The 17,803-nt window shown below is 42.7% G+C and overlaps 1 protein-coding gene and 1 long non-coding RNA gene across 2 annotated transcripts in view; one reads left to right on the forward strand and one right to left on the reverse strand.

Annotated features, from left to right (window-relative positions):
• LOC129382783 (uncharacterized) overlaps positions 1-17,535 on the reverse strand; it is an 82,926-nt gene extending 65,391 nt beyond the window's left edge. The window contains exon 1 of the mRNA XM_072289010.1: positions 17,422-17,535. Within this exon, the coding sequence (XP_072145111.1) occupies positions 17,422-17,535 (114 nt within the window). The remainder of the gene's footprint in view (positions 1-17,421) is intronic.
• On the forward strand, positions 5,960-12,219 carry LOC140218838 (uncharacterized). The gene is made up of 3 exons (XR_011895027.1): positions 5,960-6,592; positions 7,648-7,728; positions 10,091-12,219. It is a non-coding gene; the product is annotated as an uncharacterized lncRNA (long non-coding RNA).
• Positions 17,536-17,803: the final 268 nt, after the last annotated feature.

Here is a 17,803-nt window from a genome sequence, read left to right on the forward strand (position 1 = left end):
TGAAATGCGTGTGAACTGTTTTTGCATGTTTAGTTGCATGTTCTATTTCTTGTACCATGTATATAATCCATCTAAATCATTTTGCAAATTTTTAGTATCATGTGAGCAGGTTATTTCGCGGTACACAACACAATCGTCAGCGAATAATGTCATTGATGACAGAACATTTGTAGACACATTTAATAAAATTAAGAACAACAAAGGCCTACTACCGACCCTTGAGGTAGGCCGAAGGTTTTATCAATAACATGCCATGTCGTTCTATTCACCACTACGTATTTTAATCGCATTGTAAAGTACTCCTTGATCTAAGCGATTACTAATGGATTAAGGATAAAACAGTGCAGTTTGTATATTAATAAATCATGATCCACAACGTTAAAGGCTTTTTTGAAGTCGATAAACACATAATTTACACAATACCCTCGATCTAGTACATTACACACATCGTGAACGAATTAAGTTAATTGCGTGACACAAAATACACCATGCCAAATACCATGTTATTTAGACTCAATAAGCAACTTACTGTTAATGTTGTCATAATGCTAGTGCATAAGATGTGTTACATGGTTTTACATGATATGTTTGTTAGTGATATGGGTCTATAATTGCATGCATGTTGCCGGGGCCCGGTTTATGAAAGGGAACAACACAGGCCTGTTTCCATTCATTTGGAAGGCAGCCTGTGAGTAGTGATTTCGCATACAGCATTCTTAAATATGGAGAAATGAACCTCGCGAACAATTTCAGGAGGCCGCATGGCAATCCATTCGTGTCGGCTGTTTTGGTGGGTCCCAACTGTTTAACGGTGCTACAATACCACTTTTATCAATCACTGTGTTTTCCACCTATTGTATGTTTATATATTTAAGGTAATGTAGTAGCTCATTCGATACTTTTTAGGAAAAAACTTAGGCAAAATGTCATTAAAGAAATTGGCTATATTGAGGTTCTCTGCTATTACTTCCCCATTTTGCTCAAGCAGTGGAATAGGAACCCTATCTTTCCCGTTACGCTTGACATACTTCCAGAACTACTTCAATTTTATTTGTAACCGCGTGTTGAAAGACTTAAGGAAGATCCGCGTTGCATCTGTCGTTTTCGTTTGTAATTCCTTTGTAATAGCAGAAAGTCTTTCCTTTGAGTAATGAAGTTTATTTTTTCTTGAATTTAGCATTTATTCTTTGCCTTTTATTTACCAGAGAACTTAATGTTGCATTGAACAAGGACTTAATTTTAGAACGACCGACCGTCTGTTAACACTTTTATTGTTAAGTAATACCCATAAGTCGTTCACATTCGTAGTTTCTGGAAGCAATTCAAAATCCGCTAAATATTACTGTAGCGCACAACCTATACCTGTGACATTCACTTGCACGTAATTGTACATCTTTCGGTAGCTGGTTAATTTTTCTTTGACATCATTATCATCAGCCTGGATGCGCCCACTGCAGTGCAAAGGCCTCTCCCGTACTTCTCCAATTACCCCGGTCGTGTGCTAATTGGAGCCATGTTGTACCTGCAAACTCCTTAATCTCGTCCGTCCAACTAACTTTCTGCCACTCCCTGCTACACTTCCCTTCTCTTGGCATCCACTCCGTAGCGCTTAATTACCATTCGTTAGCTTCCCTCCTCATTAGATGCCCTGCCCATGCCCATTTCACTTTCTTGATTACAACTAAGATGTCATTAACTCACGTTTGCTCCCTCGCCCAATCTGCACTCTTCTTATCCCTTAACGCATCATTCTCCATTATCACCCATCATTCTTCTTTTCATAGCTCAGTTCATTTCACATTGTACCACTTCATGGTCACTGAGACCGGGCAATATCGAAATCGAGATTACTCAATCGGGCGCATTTGTTAGAATTAAGTCCAAACCTTATTTCTTCTTGTCGGCAGAATCACCATTCGTGTTTGATGGCCCCGAAAGGTGAGAAGTTCGACCGACGTGGAGTCTATGACTGAATGTGGGAAAATTAAGATATCCACCAATTATCAGCTAGTCTGCTCGGACTGTCTCTGTTGTTTTCCATTACTCACACCTATTATTAATTGAACGGTTTGGATGCCTGTAAAACGAGCAGACAGTTATGGCCGTCCCATTTCACAGTCTTATGTGACAACACATCTTCACACAACGCACCCCCAATATGAAGGCCAAAACAAGAACTATTGCTATGAACTAGTACGAAAGACCCTCCTCCATGACTATTCCTGTCTTTTCTGACACACGTGTAACCACTTGGAAAAACTTAGTTGCCTGCGACATATTTATGAAGCCACGACTCAGTGCCAAGAACTACAGTCGGTTTTGTCATGCAACGAGGCTGTGAAATTCATGAAATGAAATGAAAGTTTATTTCCATCTTGTAAGATACAGATGGGGGCGTGGAGGAAAAAAAGCTGTCCATTGAAGCTGTCCATCCGTTTTATATTCTGATATTTTTGAATTTTTTTGTGGCGATATACGTTGGCAAATTGTTCCACTGAATCATCGTGCGAGAAATGAATGAGTTGGCATGAGAGGATGAACGGCACTTTACGCATTAAACTTTGAAAGAATGATCATGACGTGGAAAGGTACACTCTAAAAAAACTAGGAAGGGTATCGCAGGAGTGAAGCTGCCGCTTCACTCTTCAAAGCGTCGTTTTACTCTCGCAAAATGTCGAGGAGAGTGAAATGCATTGTTCACTCTGTCACCAAGGAGAGAGTGAAATGTGCTTTTCACTCTCCCCTTCAGAGAGAGAGAGTGAAAAGCTTCTTGCGACAATAGAAAAGAGAGACTCTTGCGGCAATAGAAAACAGAACGTAGCGTAATCTTCTGCTTCAGCTGTAGGTGGCTGGCCCCGAACATGGCAATGTATCATTCATGCACGCTGAGCAAAGAACACATCGTTTTGCTTCTAAGAGAACAGGCCGCCGCAGTTCAAAGGAACGCGTAGCGAGCGCTCTACTTTTTCACTCGGAGTGGCTCCACCGCGCGCGCGCGCGCTCAAGATCGCGGAACAACACAGCACCGGAGAAAGGTGTCCAGCGAGCAAAGGCCAGCCGAGGGAGATCGTGTGTCAGCCATCTCGCTTCGCCACGAAAACACGACAGTCGTTCGTCATGCCTTGGATATAACAAATCCTCCACGATAAGTGAATTCTAACTTAGGTGCACATTCTCCGTATATGTCATGCTATCGCCAGGAAGTCGGCGCTGCGCTTAGCCGACGCGATTGACAAAGGACTAGGCGTACGCGCTGTTTCTAGATGTCAATCGAAAAAGCCAGTCGTCGCGATAACTGCATGTGATTTTATCACTTTGCCGTTGTCCGTAAGAGCTTTAAAAAGCGCAAACGCTGCCAGAACTATGGTATGTTCAATAAGACGCCAGGCGAGAGGACGCTTAAAATGGTTAGTTCACCAGCCCGTGATTCCGAGCTTATGCGGAGCGTGATTAGCGTGCGTTTTGTGTGTTTGAATTTATTCAGTTTGGCAGTCTACTGTGTACGGAACGCTGTTGAACTAAGGAATCGCATAAGAGAAGGCGTCATTTTGCTGGCAGCATGCTTTTTTTTTATAAACAAACCGCGCGCTTGACGGTGTCTCGCGCAGGGGGAATCTGCGACCACTGAAGTTACGTGCAGCACCAGTGCTAGTTAGAAACTTTGTCGCAGGCATTCAGCTGCATGCTGCAAGAGGTCAGTTGGGCGCGTTATCTTGAACTTACTGAAAACGCATGAGGAAACCATGTTTTATGCTGGAAAAAGTATAAACCCCTTATAAGCGATCTTGCGCGCGGCAGCTACAAGCGACGCGACGGAGATGGCTGTCGCGTTCGCTCGTCGCCTACAAGTCGTACTCCGTGCGAGCGACGATTTTGAGCGACGCCTCCCCGGTGTTGCCGGCGTGAGGGCTGCAGTCACGCGTGACGCGTGCTTTAGTAATTTACGTTGATGTATTTTACTATAAAAAGTAGCATAAAATATTTCCGGAGGTCTTGCAGTACGTTCTTATCCTTGCACGTATAAAAATTGAATCATTTGCTCGTTTCGCGCGACAATCGGTAGTATTTGAGCGATGTATGTACATCCAGTTCCGGCTTCGCGCTATTGGCTAGTCGCTCATAGCACTTCTGGGCGACGAGCGACGATTTCTAGACTTCCAGAACCGAGCCATCTGTTCAAGCGACGGCCCGTTTTGTCGCTCGAAGCCGTCGCTCGTCGCCGTCGCGCACTAAATCGCTCTCACAGTGTTTATCCCTAAGACTGAACTGTTTTTGCTCATGTTGAAATGGTGTGATTATAGGTCTGGTTTTGTCTCCTGTTGCGGTTTTCGTGCACGGTGCGAAACTGAAATAATGCTTATGTCTACGAACTCCGTGAATTGTCGAGCAGCTAGTTACGCATCGGCATCGAATATAACAGCTGCTGTGCGGAATTACAATTGCAGGGGCGCTTTGCATACGCTTATTGTTTTGGACATGCCTGTGCATTCGTTAATATGATTGGCGTGTCAGAGTTATGTCATATGAACAGCTAAATCAGCCTTCCTCTGGGGGTTACAAGCGTAATGTGTGCATTTTGCTATAGCATGGCAGATCAAGATGTGTTTATCACTTGAATATTTTTAGTAGAGAAATAAAATATCAAAATAAAATGTTGCTTTAATTCCGTGTTACCAGTCTGTCGTACACAGAACAACAGGTTGGTGTAATAAACTAATAACTGCAGTTTAACTGCAACTTTTACATGCCTACAAGAATCTAAAATGCTAGATTTCAAACTGCAGCAGTAGTCGGGTCTGTCAAAAATGAACTCCACTGCGCACCTCATGCATGAAAATAAGTTCATGCCTTTTAGTAAGCTTAGATGCAGGCCGCAGTGAACTTGTTAGTATTGAAATGTGGGTAAGCTTGCCATAACAAGCCTTGTTGCCCTTTTTTATAGGCACATCCATATATCCATTGAGCTGAAGGACAATATTTTCATCCCTACTGAGCATCATGTTTGCAGCTATAATCCTCAAATTATGGCTTCAGCAGTGGCACAATCAGAGATGGTGCGGGGGGGGGGGGGGGGGCACACTGGGCACGTGCTTAGGATGTGTCACAAGTGGTGTTTGCGATACACCAGACTCATGAGAGACCTATGACGTCTGAAAATGACCAATATTCTATTCATTAGCAGGAGTATTCTAACATTCATGAAAAACAAGGATGAACTGTGGTTTATTTGTTTTTTTGTTTAAATCTAAAAATTGAAGTTAGTTTAGTAGTTGACTGTTGCAGTCATTTGGATGTTTTGCATGCATTTCACTAGGAAGACTAAGAGCTAAGACTTTTTTATTGCCATGGCCTTGACTGTCTTGATGTTGTTTTGCACCATGCCCTTGTGTTGACTTTTGCATACGATATTTTTCAGGCACCCGCTTTATATAACGCAAGAAGGCAGCTGCAAGGACACGAGGATGTGAAAGAGCCAGTGCAGCGCGACTTCACATAGTGCAGAGGAGCCAATGCCAAAAAATCAAAATACATTGGCATGTTATTTGGACAAGAAAACTAGTATGTGGGTATATTGGGTGTACCATTTGACCAAATGTCAACAAAATCAAGATACAGTATGTTACACGAAGATGAAAATTCTCACGTGCTCCAGGCAGTCATCTTAACATGGTATATTTATGTAATGTCTCTGATTGGAAAGTCAAATCAAGTATGCTCTCTGGAGACAAGCACATAGCAGCAAGTGTAATTGAAAAGTTGAAAATGTGTTTTAAGAAAGCTGATTAGTTCTGAGAAGTGACTGCTTTTTGTCTTGCCTCTCAACAGATATATCCATGTGATAAAAAAATAGTGGTACAATGAAATTGCATATTTGTTTAGCGACATGCTACATACTTGCAATGAGCACGGTGCCTGTGTTTACTATAAAAAGCAACAGCCCATGCTTGGTTAGGTTAGGCCCACTACAACATGCAGGCATGGGTGATTGGCGCTTTTTTTATTTCTGTGTCGTGAGGTTTATTGGCGTGCGTATGGGTGCAGTGGCACGCAGTATGGCTAGTACAAAAAAAAAAGGGGGGGGCAGATATATGTAGCTCACTGTACACGACACAGGGCAAAGGAAATCCGTGTTCAGCAACTATGTTAAATGCCATGTACGTAAATTTTACAACGCTACTCGTTCGAAGCGCGCACAGGTGCATATTGAAGAAAAGTTTCCAGGGTAGATAATTTAGTTCGTAATTTACACTAATTTTGCTCTAACCACGAGACAATAATTTGAATATACTGCACGGAAAAACCTAGAGCGAATTAAATTGTGTGTCAGCTTCGTGTGTATACATATAGTCTTTCCTATGCATTAGGTTTTTTGCGTAATGCATTAACAGTTGACAGCCTATCTTATGATGTGTACTCTGTTTACATTACAGTTGTTTATTAGTTTACTCGTTTGTTTTGCGACTGATGAAATGCCGGCATACATATGTTTTCAACATTTGACATAACCCTGTATGTTTTGCAGGGACAACCCAGGACGTGCATTTCTCAGCACCCAGTCAACTGCCAAAAGTGACTCAAACACAGGCCACCAGTAAGTGGACATCAGTTGCAATTTCACATTATGCAGTTGGCGGCTGCCTTGTACGGAGGCTTTTTTTTTTAATGAGATGGTGATGTCGTTCTAATGTACATTTTGACCACAAAGGTGCGATCATGTCTCACAGAGGCATATATGGTTGCTATTCTCTGCGAGGGACGTGTTCTCGTGTTCGTGAAGCATTTGTGTTTGACAGTATTGTCGCCCAATGAGTCGGATATAAACACTAACTCGCCACCGCCGGCAAGTAGTTGCGAGAAACGCATTATGACGCTGTAAAGTTATTTCATTAATTCGAAGGAAAGTTTTGCAGCAGGAAAAAAGGTTGCTATTCCAGGTAAACATGTCTTTTTCTCACAGGTTATTTAGCCAAACTGTGGATGCATGAAATTCTTGACTTATGAATAGATTTTAATTTATTCTTTAGTAATGCTTCTAAAAGAGACTAGAAATAGCATGTGACTACCTCTGCAATCAGCAGACCATACATTTTTAGTCATAAGTGGCAGTTCCATGCAGTCTCGCACTTTATATAACCTTTCCTTTCAGCAACATTGGAACTGGTGGCTGCGTTTTCAGAAGGAGAAGTGCACTTGACACTGTATATGTATGTGTGAATTCGGTTTTCTTTGTATGTGTCGGCTCACTGACAAACAGTGCAAAAATCTGTTGTACCATGAGCCTGAGGACGCCTTCTGCTGCTAGAAATGCGGCACTTCGTATTTTATAGTACTGCATGACATTTAAATCAAAGCTACCACATAAAATGATCAAGGAAACTAAGTGCTGTCATAGCTGTTTTCCTCAAAGAACACTTGTCCTTTATGGGCTGTGTTAATCTGAGCTCTCCACCGATGTTTCAGTAGTATTATTCCTTAGTGAGTGAGAGATTGGGGGCAATTAATAGTGTTAGTGTTTAAGTGGTGTCCTAATTATGTGCATTTGTTCCAACAAAGTTGTCTAGATTACTTTATTGTGTAGTGTAAAGCTTATGAAACCATCAGCAACTACTGAGTTGCTAACACGCATATGGATTTGTCACTATACAGGTGGAACTCGGTTGTACCACTGCAGTGCTGCGGAAATTGCCTTCACCAGCGGCTTTGCAACAGCTGTTTCGCAGCATGTCGGTATGTGTTAATTTATAATTATGTTGGGATGGGCTAGTATTATGGACCACTGCTACTCTGTATTGTGACAGATCCATATGATAAGGGATGTAATGGGCACAGCGAAAACCTTTGAATTTTTTACTATGGTACATAAACAGGCTCTCCTTTTCGTCACTGGAGCAGGAGAGAAGGGCATGCAGGCACTCCTGAATGTACATATATTTCAAAACATGAGAGAGACACACACACACACACACACGCACACGCACACGCACACGCACACGCACACACACACACACACACACACACACACACACACACAATTAAACTAAAGGCAGGGACGTTCCATCTTTCATCTTGAATTGAATTGTGCAGCGCAAAAATACAACACAGACCACAGAGAAGCACACATGTTAACAGGTTTGATACACACGTTAGTTCAACAGATTTGATACTTCAAGTGTGCTATTTTACACAAGGGGGAAGGGAAAGGGGAGAAAATCTGAAAAAAAAGTGGAGTGGAAAAAAAGGAATTGTGCCAAAAAGCATGAGAAGCATCGCGCAGCCAGGATCACCAGCAGGACATCTAAAAAGCCCTCTGATAAAATTACATACAGGACAACCTTACGTATAGTTTGTTTCAATCAACTCAGATCACATGCAGCCATTACTGCAATCAAGTTGTTTCCTTATGTCATATGAGGGAATGATGTGGGCCCAAAAAACTGTTTAGAGCTGAAGGATTATGTTCCATTCTAGCCTCATTGCCTGCTTTTTTATCATATTGTTATCAATTGCTTATGCTAGGGACAAAAAGTAAGAGTACGAACTGTTTCCCGATTCGCCATTCCACACAACATGTCTTTGTGACTATATGTACATGCAGATGATCCATAGTTGAAAAATATTCAGTACAGTAGAATCTCATTACAAGATGCACTTGGTTGTAAGAGACATCTGAAAATGGTTTGGTTGGTTTTCCGATGTTTGCCACGTTAACAATACTGTATACAAGAGACACCTTTGTTACTAAGGATGACTTTTTAAGTATTCACTACTTCGAAGGGACACAACCCAGACATATTCACTTTGTGCACCTTGTGTGCTCCGAAGGGCGTAAAGATCACGCAATCCTTACACAAGTCAATCGCGCATGTCTCTTTTAGCATGAACCAGAAAAGGAGGGCAACGAGGACAGTGCAGGGCAGAAAGTGTCGGCAGTTGAAGCTGACGAGCGTCTAAGAGCACCTCAAAGGTGCTGCGACCAACAAGGCTTGCAAAGTGAAGGGTTTAAATTCCAGAAGATGGGAAGGAAGCTAACACAATCTACAGTCACTAAAAAGCTGTTAATGTCTTCTTTAAAGGGCCCCTAAACCACCGAGGTTGAAATTTAGTTGCGGTGTTGCAGTTCTACACAATAAGGCAATGAACAGGTAGCCACGAGAATTTTTCGAAACGGTGCACTAATAGTGGAGCTACGTGTGTTTGATTATCGAAAAGTAGTCCCCACTCATTTTACTCTTTCATCTGGTACACGCCATATGGAAGTATCGTCTTTTCCTTGCCTAGTACACCTCCAAATGTTACGGCACAGGCCAACACCAACGAGCTCTGTTGCTGCCGCGCTGGCCCGTCGTCCTGCGAGGGGTGGCGCTAATACAACGGAACTGTATGGTGACTCGTGTTGAAGAGCCTCATAGGGAGACCCTTCTGTTGGCGTTTCTGTTCTTTGCCCCCATTGGCTGCCCACAATGGCATCGCGCGCAACGCGACGAGGAAGAAGGAGTGTGTGTATTTGCTTGCAGGCCTTGCCGGCAGTCGTACACTTTCGTTCGACCAATCGACAGCACCGGAAACTGGTGACATCATCAGAGACAGCCTGGTGACGTCAGGACAAACTGGGGGGTGCAGGATAGGTCCAGAGAGGCGCACGGGGTCATTTTCTTCATATTGTGGTGCTTCGGCAGTGCTACGCACTCTGGCATTTGGCTTCGTCGATCGTGACGGCATTCTGATTTCGATACGCGTGTTTACTTGAAATGTTCAAAAAATGTCGAGAAGTGGTTTAGGGGCCCTTTAAGCCACCCTGCTTCAGATATATCAAAACATACTTTAGTGATGATGCATAATAAAGTGATCTAGTCTGGCTCCTCAGTGTCTCAAAATTTTTGGTTTCGAGAGACATGTTTCCCGTGCCTCTTGAATATCTTCTGATGAGGGTTTACTGTAATATACACAAACAATTGTGTAACTCCTCCTGCAAGTATTATTCATTAAGCCCGGTCACTTACGTGCAAAGCTTGTGGTTAAGTTTTGATGTCCGTACTTTTTAGAGCTATGTTTATTAATTCATGCTGTTCTTATTGGTTCTTCGATGCAGGAGACAATGCCTACGAAATTATTGGCCCTGATCATGAGAGCCCTCAAGGGGCAAACAACATCTCTGTTGCAGAAGTGAGCCCGATACCACTTGGAAGTTACCATGACAGATGACACAGCAGCAATGGATACAGAGACTGCCATGTCTACTGCAGCTGCAACAGTGTACGAAGCAAGCAGCAGCGCGTCAGCATCAGCAGCAGTGTCAGAAGGAACCACACCAGGCCTGGTAGAGCAACATGTGTGCTATCACTGACTTTTTTTGTAGTGGATACAACTCATTTGCTCAACATACAAAAGCTTTTCACCACAACTGTGAGCCAGTGTTATTGTGCAGCAAGTGCAAGACTAAGTTAGGTGTTATAACACAGTACAAGCATCACATTAATATATGCAAATGCAAACATATTACAGTTGTTGCCTCCCCAGCCAGCCCACATAGTGACAACAATGTGGAACACATGGTGGGACACACCACTCCCCCATTACAAGATAGTAGAGACTGTCAGTGTTGTTGCTAGATTGACTGGTCTTTGTAGGCAACTAGAAGGACAACACAGGTGTCATACGATTGTTGTTGATGTTGTTGTTGAAGAGGTAAAAAAGAAGTTTGATGCAGCTGAAGTGCCAACTGATATTGAGCGAATCAAAAGCAACCACCTGAGAAAGCAACACTATCGAAATTTGGGTATCTATGTGCCGCCAACTCTGGTAAGAATGGCATAGGACAGAAGTGTGATGAAAATCACACAGACACTGCTGTTGCATCACTGGCCACAGTGAGCAGCGACTTGTAGGGCAAGAGAGTCAACTGAAACTAACATTTTGATATAGTGTCATGCTCCCATGTGACCACTTTTCAAGTTATTTTGCAAGATACAGCTCAACCTCCAGAAACGAGACTGCAACTTGTCTGTAAAAAAGCTTTCACAAAAAATTATTCATAACACTATTAACATAGTATCTTTTTTTGTGTCGGTTCGAGGTTCCCGGCTGTCCATTAATGCAAAAATTGAGGAAAAAAAGAACATGTGTCGTACTTACACCTTTTTAACAAGTACGAGGGGGACAGAACTTTTCTAGTCATGCATCTTCATCATACTCTCAAGTTTTTAAATGCCTTTTATAATTATTATTACCAGTTATATCTGAGTGCATTGTATGCATGTAGCCGGTGTAAAATCAGGTCAGTTGGATCAGATGCCTTATCTGCAAGCGAGCCCTATATTCAAGAAATTTGAATTAAAATAGTTACGTTAGAGACGCAGTCTTTCAGCACTTTATTGCCTGTGGTTTAAGCATTGCTCAATACTTTTGTGGGTGGCAATTTCAACCGGCACAGCACTGCGCTTTGCCACAGTCACATTTGTCTTCAAAGCGGTGTTTACCATTTGTGTTGATCTGTTTGTGTATGCATAGAGCAAGTTTTTAATTTATATTTTTCTGCATTCTTGTGCTTGCACTAAGCTTGTATAAGGCAGTTACAAAATTTGCGTCACTATAACGAACTGTTCTGTTGAGCTTACATTTGCAAATAATCGTGTTCAGATGGCCGCACTTCTATGCGGGTGCACCGCTAGCTTTGTGTATGTTCTCATGTTTGTATAAAGCTTATATAAGCTAGTTAGAAAATGTATGTCACTAAGCATTGTGATATTCTTTAAAGAACTGCTTGGTTGGTTTTACACTTGTGAATTAGTATTGAGGCGGTGGTATTCCCATGTATGCCCACTGCTAGCTTTCTGTGTCCTCACGTGTTTGTATTAAGCTTCTACAAGGGAGTTACAGCATGTACGTCACTAAGCGCTGTGATATTTTTTAAAGAACTGCTTTGTTATTTTTACACCTGTGAGTAATAGTACTCGGGTGGCACTAGTCATGTGTAGGTACACAGGGACCATTTGTATACATTATGCTCATGTAAAGCAGTTACAAAGTGTATGTTACTAATTACTGTGATATTTGTTGAATTGCTGTGATGGTTTTACACATGTGAATAATAGTGGTCAGGACACAGTACTTGCGGCGTATAGTTGAATTTATACACTGCCAAGACATAGGCTGTATACGTACCAAAAGAGATGTATGTCATTATATTGTTGTGATTATTACTGTTTGGATTTTATTAAACTGTAATAAAATTGTTTCTTGTATCTATTGAGGTATGGCAATTTGTCATGCAACCAAACTGAGGACCTGAACTTGTGCATACAAATAAACAGCTAATTTAAGAGTATACTGCTCATATTCTGCTAAACCAGTTTAACAAATCTTGTACTACAATGCTGGAAAAATGACAAACTTGACTCGGATGTACAGAAAAAGTTCTGCACTGGCTGAAGGACTGCCCCACACTGGAGTTCGTAATGTTGCGTTTATTGGAGTAGAACAGAAAGTGCACTTCTATTAAAAATGCGGCGGTGAGTGCAGAAACATAAGGCAGACGAGCGGATGTGGCACATTTTTTTCAGGGCCCTCCATGCCTACTACTGCATTTCTAGTCTTCCTGTGCTCTGCGTATAAGCCCCTGTTCAGCCAAGGTTTTTACTCCATGACAGTTGTTCTACTGGGTTCGTAGCAATATTGAAGAAAAAAATTCAATCGTTTTCAAGGACTTTCGAGGCCCCGACACAGTAACTTCAAGGACCTCGTGCAATGTGTGTAGTAGTTTGCACAGGCAATAACTTGTTCAAGAACACCGTTAACTTTAATGCAAACAAAAGAAAACAAAACAAATCGCATTTCAGTGATTTGAAACATTTGAAAGACTACTAATTTGCCTTTCACCGCCCACCACTAAACGCACACAAGGAAGCATTTCAAGAAAGCGCTCAAAGTTTTTCTGCAATAGCACAATTAACTACTTGGACCTGCAACATTTGCAGTTTTTGAATACTGTTTGGTTTGACAGTGTATGTGATGTCATCTGTTGCCTCAGCTTTTTTCACCATCAAATAAGCAATAGTCATTTCTAATTTCTTTTTATTGTGTCTGTCGCTCTCAATTTACTCTTCACGGCTTCTCTTCGAATGCCTCAACTGCTGAGCTTCCTGCTTCTGCTCCTCCAAGCACATTTGTCGCCGGTTCCATGTGCATAAAACTGGTATCTGCAGCTCCTTTGTAATTTCAACTTTAAGGATGTCACTTTCCTTCTATTACCTCCAGAGACAATTTTCTGTGACATGCGAAAGAGTGTCACAGAAGGGAAAAAAAGCGCTTGGCAATGTCTGCTAAGTCTAGCCAAGTGTACAAGTTTAAGGACTTTCCAGTACTTCTAAAAATTGAAGGGTTTTCAATGCCTTGAAAATGGCATTTTAGAAATAAAGGATTTTCAAGGATCGCTACAAACCCTGGATTCTAGCACCTAAATAATTTTACAAGCTTATTTTGGCATGGAGTTAGGAAATTCATGCTTTCTAGCTAACGCTGCACTATATCTGTACAGTGAAGCCACGAGAGCGCAACTATTTTGGAGTAAAGAAAAATACTGAAAGCTTTTAATACCACTCTTCTTTTTTTCTATGGAGCTTCGTATTGCCTAGTTAAGTTTACGAATGTGCCTGGTTTTGGCGGGCGTTTCTTCGACATTTTCTGGAAGAAGCAGATGTCTAGCCCCCGTATTCAGAAATGTATCGTAATACAAAGCTCATGCTTGACTTGATATAAACGACGCCTGGTGCGAACGTCCCCCAAGACGCTCACTGCCTTTCTTTTGGTGCGTTCACGACTTGCGTCGTTTAGATCAAGTCAAGCATGGGTTTCAAGTTATGATGCATTTCTGCATATGGGGGTAAGCGTGCACGATTCCGGGCAACGCACTGTGCCATTGACACTGAGAGAAAACGGGGAAAACAGAGTTAACCACTTATGCTCCTAAACTTTCGCGTACCTGTGGTGTGCGTGTATCGTGGAAGAAGAAACAGCGCAAACACAAGGACGAAAAAAAGCATCAACCACACCAGCGCTTCGTGGTGTGGCATGTTTTTGCGTCGTCCTTGTGTTGCGCTGTTTCTTCTAAAATGTTCAACCAACTAGCCGGCAAGTCCATCCTATGCATATATCAATTGAACACACACATGAGTGTAGATGGTCTTCGAAGCTTTTAGAACGAGCACTGCCACAGGATACGAGCAGTGCACGCGTAACAAGTGGACACATTAGTCATTTAAAAATGCGTGCCAATGCATTTGACGCGGCTATCGGCATAAGCAGTCTCCAAATGCTGGAATGCATGCGCTTCAAAACGCTAACGATCCGCTGCTAATGCAGGACAACAGCTCACAGCGGCCTGAACCAAACTCTAAACTAATGCACTTGAAAAGAACGCCTACACGGCAGCGTGAGGCACGTCGAAATGCCTGGTACTGGCGTCGCAGTTGCTCACCAGTATACGCGCGAATTAAATTCACATACGTGGATGGTTGGCGCAATACTTTGTATCCGCGTATTTTGGAGAACATGGACTGGAGAAACAGTCGACCATGAGCTGAACGGCACATTTGTTATTTTCCTGCGGTGACAACAAGCCGTGAATAGTTCTCACGTTGTCGTCTACGTTGTCTTCCTTCGTTAGTCGTAGCAAGGAATGGAAATGATGCAAACGCACACGTATTCCAGTACACAACAGCACAGCACACTGCAGAGAAACCCCACCCACCACAGCCGATTCATCAAATACGTTTGGTATATGTATAATCTCTAAAAGAACACGACTCGGCGTGGCGGCGCTGTGGTGTAATGGTTATGATGTGTGTTTTGAATTGTACAAATGCGAGTGTATGCGGGTTCGAGGTCACATGATGTTATAGAGCATTGTGATTCTTGATAAGTACGTGATTCCCTTGACAATTGATTTCTAATTAGATTGTGTGACTCCTGATTGTGAAATTTGCGAAGATATTTCCAGATTAAGTGTTAATTCGCTTTTTTTTTTCTCCTCAGTGGCGTTCGTGACGCATACGCATAGGCCGCTTCAGAGCAGTCACGCCTCACGGTAGGCAGCAAATAGCCAGGAAAAAATGACTTGAAAATCCTGCATAACTTTGCTCACGCCTATTCTGAAGGCCGCTTGGAATCGGGCCAGTGTCTCTGAGGAGCCGCCTAGGGAACAGTATATCAGCGGCCCTAATTTGATCTGATTTTCTGCCTGCATGCGTGACCAGGACTTGGCTAAGAGGGTATTGGGAAGAGTACTAGCACTCTCTTCTGAAGGAGTACAAGCACTCTGTTTGGGGGAGTAGAAGTACTCGGTCTGGCAGTGTACTATTAACCCTGCGGGGAGAGTATTAGCACTCTGCGGAAGAGTACTAGCACTCCCTGTGGGAAGAGTATTATCACTCTGCGGAAGAGTATTATCACTCTGCGGAAGAGTACTAGCAATCCCTTGCGGTGGAGTAACAAAACTCTGTCAGGAGGAGTTGACCTACTCTCTCTCAAAGAGGGTCGATCTACTCTCGAAAAGAGAGTGAAATATGGGACAAGCAGCTACTCCCTCAAAGAGAGTGCCCGGCACTCCCTTAGTTTTTAGAGTGTAATATGGGGTGAGCGAAAGAAATTGTGAAGGGATGGCGGGTGATGAAACGGACAGGTTTTCAGCGATACGATAGGTTTTCATCTGCGGCACGTTTTTTTCTGGTTCTGAGACGCTTGTACAGGATGAGTAGTCTGAAGAAAAATAAAACGATGACCACGGCTATGCAAGGATTCGACGTTAGTGATAACGTAGGCTTGATAGGGGTTCCAAATCGACGCAGCACATTCAATTTTAGGGCGTAGAGGCGTTGCATAAGCAAGCTTTTTCACAAGGATAGGGGCGTGTTTGAGGGTACGTTTAAGAAAACCAAGTGATCAGCTAGCAGACACATGGGTGAGATCGATGTGGTGGTTCCATGCTAAGTCAGACTGAAAGTGCACCCCAACGTATATATAAGTTGTTAGTCCTACAGTGTCGCTATCAAGGATCTAAGTTTTTGGAATACGACGTGTACAACGAGTTAAACATATATGTTTTGTTTCAGAAACGGTATGGGTCATTAACCAAGATGAGGATCATGTGCCTACTGCACCGAGGAGAGTTCGTAAATATTGGCGGTCAGTGTCACTAGTAATATTACGGTAAATTGCGCAATCATCAGGAGAGAGTCTCACTCTGGTCCCTACGCAAGCAGGCAAATCATTATTATATATTACAAAAAGTAAAGGGCCGAGCACGCTTCCTTGGAGTACACGAGATATGACACGAGCAGGAGATGAGTTAGAATTTTTAACAGCGGTAAACTGAGTGCTTGACAATAGAAAGTGTTTGATCCAGCCGAGCACATTAGGGTCGATGTTAAGCTGAGCTAGTTTCAGTAGAAGCCTGTGCTGAGGGACCCGATCAAAAGTCTTTCAAAAATCGTGAAATACTGTGCCGAACTGAAAGCCCGCGTCAAGTGATAAATGTAAGGCATTAACGAAGCCAGCGAATTGAGTGTAACATGAAGAAACCCTTGCGGAAGCCGTACTATTTGAAAATAACGTTATTATCTTCGCGGTAGCTAATTACTTGGCCACGAATGACATGAGAGGGGAAGAACGCTCACCTGACTTGAATATTGGTATTACTTTCGCTACCTGCCAGTCGTTCGGAATTTGCCCGTTTGATAATGATTGTGAAAACCGACAGGACAAGATAGAACAAATGCTTGGTGACGTACTGTTTACTATCTTATTGATAAAGCCAAGGTGATCCGAACACCTATATAATTTTGAGGTTAACAAAGCTGAGATACCAGCTTCAATAATAACTATTTCGGGCATGCCAATATCATCAAATATATTTAATTAGGGAGATGAACTTATATCTTTGTTGGTAAAAACTAATAAGAATGTTTCGTTAAATATCTGACCACATTGAGATCCATCACTTACGACGCCGTGACTGCCAGTAAGCACAACGTCGGGATGAAAGCTAGGGTTTATGATGAGCCAGAATTTCAGGAGTGACGGGTGCTCTGTATCACATTTCTTTTACTTTTCGCACGCCCTTAACTAGCTTTTTGTTTTTGCCTGCCCGTAATTTCGCTTCTTCTGTGCTGCTCATGCACCGCAAATTTTGAATAAACCACGGCGCGCTGCTGTTATATCTCATGGACATGAGAGGCACAAAGTCTTCGATAAGGTGAATGATAAATATTTTAAACAAATCTCAAATTCACTGAAAGGTTCCCAAGGAATACAGATGATTTCCACTGATATCACTGAATAGTTCACACTACTGCGGTGCGCACATCTTGCGAGTGGGTATACAGCAATGACTTGCATGCTTTCGTGCATGCGACTGGTTACACTTACTTCGAAGAGCTCTTCCGAGGGCATATGGCACTTATGCGGCATTTCTTCATCCTTGGGACCGCTCGTCTGCTCCCGTTGGACGTCTTCTGCTACGAGGCTTGGTGGGGTTTTCATGCGTTGTTGAAGTCGATCTGCAGAAGACATAAAGTGTAAGGCCTCCTGCATTGCTTCAAAAGCGGTGCGCCTTAAATGCAAATGCGCTTTAGATTGACTCAAAACATTGTGAATCACGCAGATTGGGTTTAAGGGTTGAAAATATCCACTCGACAACCGGAGGCGTCACCATTGACGCTTTACCTTAAATGCTGCATGGAATTCTTTCACCGAACACTTACTTGAACATACAAGAGCGTTCCCAGAACTCCGCCCACATCCACATGCA

This window comes from Dermacentor andersoni, chromosome 6 (assembly GCF_023375885.2).
Source record: "Dermacentor andersoni chromosome 6, qqDerAnde1_hic_scaffold, whole genome shotgun sequence".
Classification (NCBI taxonomy): Eukaryota; Metazoa; Arthropoda; class Arachnida; order Ixodida; family Ixodidae; genus Dermacentor; species Dermacentor andersoni.